Source organism: Arachis ipaensis, chromosome B01, assembly GCF_000816755.2.
Source record: "Arachis ipaensis cultivar K30076 chromosome B01, Araip1.1, whole genome shotgun sequence".
Taxonomy (NCBI): domain Eukaryota; kingdom Viridiplantae; phylum Streptophyta; class Magnoliopsida; order Fabales; family Fabaceae; genus Arachis; species Arachis ipaensis.
Window position 1 is genome coordinate 7,057,627 of NC_029785.2, and position 9,516 is coordinate 7,067,142.

A 9,516-nucleotide genomic window follows, 5' to 3' on the forward strand; every position below is an offset into this window, starting at 1 on the left:
GCAGTTAACTATCAATATTTAAAAGTGTAGACAAAAAATATATTGTTGAATTATTAGACTAAAAAAATGAATTGATAATTAAAAATAATGACAAAAAATAATAAATTCTGATAGTCCTGTAACATTTTTCTGTTAAAAATAGTGAGACAATTTTTTTAAAATATGAAATGTGTATGTGTTTCAATTAAGTTTCAAAGCATGGATGCAGGGTGGTTCTTCAAACAAAGTAGTAGACTGCATTCTATGTTTGAAAGGGTACCATGAATGGAAGTTATCCGGTGGAGAGGGAGTATGGAAGTATGGTGGGACTGTGAGAATTACTTCATTTCCAAAGAGGTCTTCTCCTTCTTCATTATCCACAATTGGAAGTGATCAAAGTAGTGCTGATGATCAATCATTGTTGGATGAACAAATAGAGGCATCACAATATGAACACTTGTTAGAATTTCTTCAACTTTCTCAAGAGTTGTTGATTCAAGAAGCAAGAACTGCAAACACACTCTCTTTCCTTTTTGATCACTTTGGACTCAGGCTTCTTCAGGCATACCTTAGAGAAACTGATCACATTCAAGATCTGCCTTTCAATGCAATGGTCGGTAAGATTTTTTTTTTTTTCAAAAGAAAAAGCTTAATTGATTTCATCTTTGAGATTGTAAGAAATAATTAAAGAGTAAAGTATAATTTTTGTTTTTGAAGTTTGATAAAAATTTTAAAAATATCTTTAAGTTTTATTTTATTTTAATTTTGTCTCGAAAGTTTTTGATTTGCATCAAATATACCCCTGACGGCTAATTTTTTCAAAAAATTTAAGATTAATTCAACAATAATTTTATAAGAACAACCCTCAACACAAGCAAATCAAGTATAATTTTTATGTATTATTATTAGACTAGTCTTAAATTTTTTGAAAATTTAGCCGTCAAAGGTATATTTGATGCAAATCGAAAACTTTTGGGATAAAATTGAAACAAAATAAAACTTAGAGGTATTTTTGAAACTTTTACCAAACTTCAAGGACAAAAAATATACTTTATCCATAATTAAATTTAGGAAATGGATATTATCACTCCAATTTTGATAATTATGCTTTATGTTATAAATTCATATAAATATAGGGTGCAAAAAAAATATGTGTAAAGTGGCTTATCATTTTTCTTAAATTTAACTCCTAACTTTTTATGACATTATTTCGCGATTTAGTTTATTCTCTAGATAAAATTATTCTCTTTAAAAACTAAGTTGACTATTATACTAAAAGGCCACAATCTATGTTAGATCATACTTAATTACAATTTAAAGATGAAATTAAAGTTTTGAATAAATGAACAAAAATATATATGAAAAATATGACATGACACTTTTGTCCATCGAAAATAATTTTTCGAGTATACTTTTAATATTTGCGATATTTTGTGTGTACTTTTGACCATTTCAAACTATTATATATATATTTTTGTCTATTTACTCTAAAGTTTTTAATTTGTTTTATTTTGTACAACAAACATTTCTTAGTTTGTATGATTTATAAAATTGTTATGGTTCATGCAATGTTATTGGTGATAATATGGGTGACAATTTGTAGGTAATTGATACCCTTCTTAGCAAGGTAGTCAAAGATTTCTCATCCTTGCTTACTTCCCAAGGCACTCAGGTACTTCTTAATTTCTCCATGTATATTGGTTCTTAACAATTAAAATATTGTTGACAATATATATATCTCAATTTTTAAAAATTTGGCAGCTTGGACTTTTCCTGAAGAAGATACTGAAAGGTGATATTGGATGCCTATCAAAGAGAGAGTTCATAGAAGCTATCTCACTATATCTTAATCAAAGAAGTAATTTAGCATCAAATGATTTCTCCAAATTCTGCATTTGTGGTGGTAAACGTGAAAATATTCGGCATAACAATAATAATAATGGCAATTATTCCTCCAAGCATATTGAAGTAATCAATAATCAACAGAAGCAACTTGAGGTATATATATATATAATTGTGGAACTTACTATAATTATTCATTTAACATTGTTAGCACCATTCACTGAAATAAGGGTTATTCTCTTGCTTCAGGAAATGAAATACTTTCTTGAAGAGACAAAAATGGAGGTCAAACAAATTCAGTCAGAATGGGAGCAAGAAAGTAGTAGGCTAGGTAATCAATTTTTTTTTTTTATTCTATTTTATTTTACTTTTAAGTCTAACTACCAATAATTATTGGAGGAAAAATAAATAAATAAATTAATAAATAATTGACATGCATTAATCACTACTATAGGGCTAATTGTTTTTAATATTAGAGTTTGTGTTTGTTTGAGCATCATTATTTTGATAAAAGATCTTTTTTTTTATTTTTTAGTGTGTTTAATAAATTTTTAATAATAAACGTAAAAGTATTAGAAAAATAAAAAAATATCTTTTTTGAGAAGTTACAATGTATATTTGTTTTAAAATATCTTTTTTTTCTTAAAAAATATGTTTTTCACATAATAAATGAACAAAAAGTACTTTTATCTTATTTTATCTAAACATAATTGATAGATAATTTTTTTTTACATGAAATATCTAAATATAAAATTACTTTTATTTTTGTAAAAGATCTTCTAAAATCTTTTTTTTAAAAATGGCATCCATTTAAATGATACAGTAAAAAAAATAAAATATGTGACATAAAAATAAAATATTAAATTAATTGCGTTATTGAATTGCCACCAAGCAAGGAATTTTCTTCCAAGTAAGGGTATAAATGTCCAATTAGTGTATATATCAATTTTTAGTATGCATTCTAGCTTTGTTAGTTATTGACATTATGTTGCATACTCAGAGGAACATATCAAGAGTCTTGAAGTGGGCTCCTCTTCCTATCAGAAAGTTTTGGAGGAGAATCGTAATCTTTATAATCAAATACAAGACCTCAAAGGTACACAATCCATAATCATCAATTTTATGATCATTTATATCTATGTTTTACTTATAACATAATAATAATAATAATAATTATTTTTTATATAGGAACCATTAGGGTGTATTGTAGAGTGAGGCCATTCTTACAAGGACAATCAAATGGAGAGTGTACAGTAGATTATATTGGAGAAAATGGAGACATGATGATTGTGAACCCCCTTAAGCAAGGCAAAGATTCTAGAAGGGTATTTTCATTCAATAAGGTGTTTGGAACAACCATAACACAAGGTATGTATTTTATATATTATGATTTTATTATATACAGGTTTTTTTATTTTTCCTTAAATTTTGGATTTGTTATTATTTTTATGATTTGCAGAGCAAATATATGGTGACACTCAACCACTAGTGAGGTCTGTTTTAGATGGTTATAACGTGTGCATATTTGCATATGGACAGACTGGCTCAGGAAAGACCTATACAATGGTATTTAATTTTGGTTTAATTATTCTGTCGGTCCGTATAGTTTTATTCAATTTTCAATTAGATTTTCATATATTTTTTTCAATTGAATTCTTATACCATATCAGATTTTGTAGTTAAATGACTTAAATTTCTGTCGTGACAAAGACATTGGAATTAATGAAATATTTCGTTAAATAAACGAATATGTCTAACATTTAACTGAATATTCTATTTTATTTAATAGAATATTCAATTGATTTTAATATTTTTGAAATGGTAAGGATTTAGTTACAAAATCTGATATGATATAGGGACCTAATTGAAAAGAAAAAAATATAGAAATCTAATTGAAAATTCGATAAAACTAATAGAACCAGAAAAATAATTAAACTTTTAATTTATTAATTTACTTTTTATTCATCTAGCTTATGATTTATCTAGGCACAACTACAATTAAGTTTTGAATATCTCATGACATGTCTTATATTTGTTGTTGTATAGAGTGGTCCTGATCTGACAAATGAAGAGACATGGGGTGTAAACTATAGGGCTTTGCGTGACTTATTTGATATATCGAAGGAAAGAACAAATGCCATAAAATATGAAGTTTATGTTCAGATGATTGAGATATACAATGAACAAGTCAGAGACTTGTTAGTCATTGATGCCTCTAATAGAAGATATCCTTCAACAAATTAATACTACCTTCTTATATATTAATTATACTACTTATCATTTTTTACTATAATAATCTATTTTTAATTACTTGCTTCAATATTATTAGCAGCAACCATATTAAGTATACACAAAAAATCAACTCCAAATTAACTATTTGTATAAAATATACATTAAAAAAAATTAAATAACAAATATTTTCTAATAATTAACTTTACATCTCTTGTTCAAAAAACTTTGTAAACAAACTCCTCTATTGAAGTTTGATAAATTATACAAATTTAATTATAAAACTTTTAAATTATAAAGACTTAATTGAACCATTTCAAATAAATTTAATCAGTAACATTCAAAATATAAGAGTTTAATTACAAAATATTAAACTATAGAGATTTATAAAACAAATATTTGAAGTTCTACTGCAACTTGTTTACTTGCTTAACAAGATTCACATTAGATATACGAAACAACTCTCAACTAAATGGTCTAAATGTCCCTGATGCATTCATAGTTCCAGTCACTTGTACCCAAGATGTTCTTGATTTGATGAGAATCGGTCAGAAGAACCGCGCCGTGGGCGCTACTGCGTTAAACCTTCGAAGCAGCCGTTCTCACAGGTACAATTTTTCGTAACCATCTAATTATGTATCGACACATCAGGAAATTTTTTTTTTTTTTTTCACATCTATTACTTGATGATTCTTGCAGTGTTCTAACCGTTCATGTTAGAGGGGTGGAACTGGTTTCGAATTCGATTCTTCGTGGTTGTCTCCACCTAGTTGATCTGGCCGGAAGTGAAAGAGTTGATAAATCTGAAGCTGTTGGTGAAAGACTAAAAGAGGCTCAATATATAAATAGGTCACTCTCTGCACTTGGAGATGTTATCTCTGCTCTTGCACAAAAAAGTCCTCATATTCCTTATAGAAATAGCAAGCTCACACAAGTCTTACAAGATTCTTTAGGTAACAAATATATACATTGTTATTCCTGTTTGAAAAAGTATAGATAATCAACAACATTTTTGAACAATGTGTAAATAATGTGAATTAATAGAGTTAAAAGAGTAAATTAACCTTAAATTTAATTAGTAGTATTAAATTAAGGTGTAGTATATTTTTATTTGATTGGTAGTTATTCATGTTGTTCAAAATTGTCATTGTTTACCTAGCATTCTTCTTTTCGTGTTTTTATTCAGGTGTCAAGAGTGTTTAGTGTATGAATGGTATTATTGGTTTGTTGTTGTTGTTGTATGAATAGGTGGGCATGCAAAAACTTTGATGTTTGTTCACATAAGTCCTGAGGTTAATGCAATTGGGGAGACACTTAGCACACTCAAGTTTGCTGAAAGGGTTGCATCCATTTCACTTGGTGCTGCTCAAACTAACAAAGAAACTGGAGAGATCCGACAACTAAAGGAAGAGGTTCATATTCTTCTTTTACTTTCTTAGGTTTTCTCAAACATACATATTTATATCATTTATTCTAAATGAGATTGACGAGATTAACTTAATTTTGAAAAAGTAAAGATTTATGTACAGTTATTTTGATGTGACGTTACCAGTAAAAAATTATTAGATAATTTAATATGTTTGATTAAATTAATATTTAAAAATTTATAACTATCAACTTCATATTAAAATAATTAATTATACATAAATTTTCATTTTTCAAAAATTAGTAAAATATTTGAATCAAATTCACTCTAATATCGTATTAGAAATGACATTGAATGAACTTAACTTTAAATATTAGCTTAATAGATAGGAAGAGTTTCAAGTGTCCTGGAAATATTGGTATTTCAGTTGTTTTAACCGTTGATTTTAATTAATATATTATAGGAAGAATTTCAGGTGTACCTGAAATACTGGTGTTCCAGTTGTTTTAACAGTTGATCTGAATTATAAAAAATATATATAATATATATTAATTGAAATCAACAATTAAAACAATTGGAACACCGGTGTTCTCCGGTACACTTGAAATTTTTTCTATATTATATATATTTTTTATAATTAAGATCAACTGTTAAAACAACTAAAATACCAATATTTCTGGTATACTTAAAATTTTTCCTAATAAATATCAACAAGGCATGCTTTACGTGCTAGGTAACCAAAAGCAAATCGTCAAAATTTGTCTTATTTAATATTTATTAATAAATATTAAATAAAGTAAATCTAAATTACTTTTGGCTAATTATTATAAATATCTAATAAACATAATTATAAACCAAGTTTTCATCCAAAACATAATTATAAATATTGTCTCTAAAACAAAATAAACATAATGCAAAACACTCAATTTTTATCTTCATTCTCTTATAAGTTGGGTTGGGGGAAGTTGGGTTTTGGCAAAAAAATTGTAAAAATACCTCTTACTAAAAAAATACTAAACCCGGCGGGAAACTCCGCCCTACCCCGCCAAAACCCGTAGTTTAAGCGGTGCGGGTTAGGCGAGTTTTTGCTATTTGACGATCCTAAATTTTCAGCCCAACCCACCTATTTTGGCGGGTTATGCGAGCTGATTCGGCGGGTTTAGGCCCATTTGCCACTCTTGATCATAATTTACAAGTGTGAGTTATTTCTCAATTTTCGAGAAGTTATTGGATTACTGAACTGTATCATTTAATTTTAAATCTAATAGCATTTACTTGATTCATTCTCTCAGAGATGTTAGTAACTAAAAAAAATTAATAAAAAAAATCAAAATTTATTTTATTTAATATTTATTAATTATAAATTCTTGACCATTTTCTTTTCGTCTCCCTTATCTAAATTAATACAAAGGTTTCCGGAAATTTGTGCAGATTGCAGGTCTGAAGTTGGCATTAGAAAGGAAGGAAACAGAACTTGAACAATGGAAGAATGGGAATAACTCTAGAAATGCCATTGAATCACAGAAAGGAAGAGCTATTTCACCTTATCGCTTGCCCAAATATGGAAACAGTAGTGCCACCACCATGAAATCAGAGACTTGTCAGAGACCAACACCAACAGATGATAAAACTTTTGAGGTTATCCAATGCATATGTATTTTTTTTTAACTTGAAAAGTTGAATAACTTATACGTATGAAAAATTCAATTTTATTTTTGGGGTAAATTTTAGTATTTTTTATTCGAAGAGTCCAATAACTTAAGCATATGAAAAATTGAATATTTTCAGGGGAGGAGTTGCTCATCGGGCAAGCAAAGAAGGTCAAGGTTCCCTTCAGCATTGGATTCACCAATGGCAAAAATGGAAAATATTAATTCCCATAAAGGAAGATCTCCATCACCTCCAGTTATAAGGAGATCACAATCCACAGAAAGAGGTTCATCAGTCATTAAAATCAAGGTCAAAATCGACACAGCAGATAACAATAACAATAATAACCACCAAACCCAACCAATCATCAAGCATCCATTCCCATCTAGTAGGAAACTTCATCAAGAAATTAACGAAGAAGAACAATTCAAGCAAGCACTTAGTGTAGTAAGGCAAGGTGGTATTAGAAAAATCACTAAGGTTGATGGTAACAATAATAATAATTATTATTATAATAAGGGTAAGGCTAAGAATAATAATTGTCAATTATTATCACCCTTTAAGATTAATCAAAAGCATGATATGGTGATGCCTACTACTACATTTGGTGAAATTGCTTTGGAGTCACCAAGAACAAGTGATTATTCAGATCAGTCAGAAAATAGCCTTGGCTTTACCGAATCTGTTACAGATTGTGGCGCTTTAAATCTAACCAAGATGCATGATAACTTTCCAAGGACTTCTCATAATCTTTTTGGTTCAAGGTATGCTTATTAGAACTTTCTATTTTATATTATTTTGTTTAATTTTTTTTTAACTTCAAAAGTTAGAAACAAAAAAAAATTGTCCTGTCAAATTACCATTGTATTCTGCAATCTATAGTGATTTAACTATTGGTTTATTAGTTCAATTAGCTTAAAACGGATTTTTTTATTTAGTGGCAGTTTTGTTCTACAATAGTCATCTATTTTTTGTTCGACCGACCGTTTTGAATCGGTTTTTAGAACCATGTTCTTTCTATCTCTTCATTTTTTTGTTATTATCCGTCTCTATATATGTTTAATAAAATCCAAACATCACTTTTTTTTTTCTCTATCAGTATAAATACACAATGAAAACAGTACCTAGATGTTTCATTTTAAGAAATATTATGTTCATATATAACTAGTCTCAATGTTAATAATATAACCCTCTTTTTTTTCCTTTTTGTCATATGCAGAGGAATGGTGCAAGGAGGAGAACCATTATCAGCTAGCAGAGTTGAGAACAAATTTTTGAGTGGTTCAGGAGGTAGTAATACTAAAGAATCAAGTAAGACAGTAACCATGCCTGAATTTAGAAGGAGCAGATCTACCCCACGTGGAAAGTTTCTTGGTTTATCATGAAGATTTCATCTTAATCAGTTATATACTATATACCTTTTTATATATTTATTTACTTTTGTACAGAAGATACTACTCCAGCAATTTTATATCACATAATTTCATACAGACTTTGAAGGTTTTTTGAGACTAATTAATTAATTTGTGTCACCTATCTATATTATTGTGTCTTGAGCATGCATTGTAATTTTAACCATATATTATAAAGGAAGTATTATGGTGGCATGATTTACATTTTTCAACTTGTTGCTACTTTAATTTTCTACCCGAGGATCTACGCTATATGCTCGTGATCATCACGGTGAGAATATAATCTTAGTTAAAAGCTGCATGGTGCCTTTCCTTATTTGAGGGAGGGACACCGAAGTTATTGGTTTGGGAGTAGTTACCAACTATGAACTATATCTCGCCATTATTATTATCATCATCATCATTATGAATGTCATCTTTCATTGTTGGGCCAATTACTATGCATATTGGTCCTGCAGATGCATGTGCTTTTTACACCATTACTAGATATAGATACAGCTAATTTTAGTTTATATGAATATGTAAGAGTGAGAGATTTAATTTCCGCTTTCCCTTTAAAGTTATTACAAGACCCCATGTAGTTGAATAGTCGAAATTTGTTCTTATTTTTACCCTCTTAAAAGATCCTATGTATGTATGTCAAGCTAGAGAATTATTATTTTGGAAAAGATGGCAACTCAGTAGAGAACGTATCTGTCATTAGAATACTAACGGAGAATACAATTATATTAGGAAAAGTCTAGGGCCAGCAATTTTATTGCATATTGGCCAGCATGTAACCAGCAGAGAAATGAGTCATTGGATGATATCTCACACCAATCTCACACCATCAAATCATCATTAATGGCTAGTTGATGGCTACCAATCACAAATATTGCTGGTCCTAGCATTGTTCATTATATTATGTGCATATTAAAATCAGTTATTAGTGTTAAATATATGTTGAAATATAAAAATATGTATTAAAATAAATTAAATTATATATATATTTTTTATACATAAATATATAGTAATTAATTTTAGTCACTGATATTAATG

The 9,516-nt window shown here is 28.4% G+C and overlaps 1 protein-coding gene across 1 annotated transcript in view; it reads left to right on the top strand.

Annotated features, from left to right (window-relative positions):
* Positions 1-8,669, top strand: part of LOC107614769 (kinesin-like protein KIN-14F) — a 12,452-nt gene extending 3,783 nt beyond the window's left edge. Inside the window, exons 4-17 of the mRNA XM_016316934.2 lie at positions 209-592; positions 1,583-1,651; positions 1,741-1,977; positions 2,071-2,152; positions 2,822-2,917; positions 3,010-3,189; positions 3,281-3,387; positions 3,868-4,046; positions 4,494-4,658; positions 4,750-5,003; positions 5,299-5,462; positions 6,848-7,054; positions 7,205-7,830; positions 8,286-8,669. Coding sequence (XP_016172420.1) covers positions 209-592; positions 1,583-1,651; positions 1,741-1,977; positions 2,071-2,152; positions 2,822-2,917; positions 3,010-3,189; positions 3,281-3,387; positions 3,868-4,046; positions 4,494-4,658; positions 4,750-5,003; positions 5,299-5,462; positions 6,848-7,054; positions 7,205-7,830; positions 8,286-8,451 — 2,916 coding nt within the window. The 3' untranslated portion in view covers positions 8,452-8,669. The remainder of the gene's footprint in view (positions 1-208; positions 593-1,582; positions 1,652-1,740; positions 1,978-2,070; positions 2,153-2,821; positions 2,918-3,009; positions 3,190-3,280; positions 3,388-3,867; positions 4,047-4,493; positions 4,659-4,749; positions 5,004-5,298; positions 5,463-6,847; positions 7,055-7,204; positions 7,831-8,285) is intronic.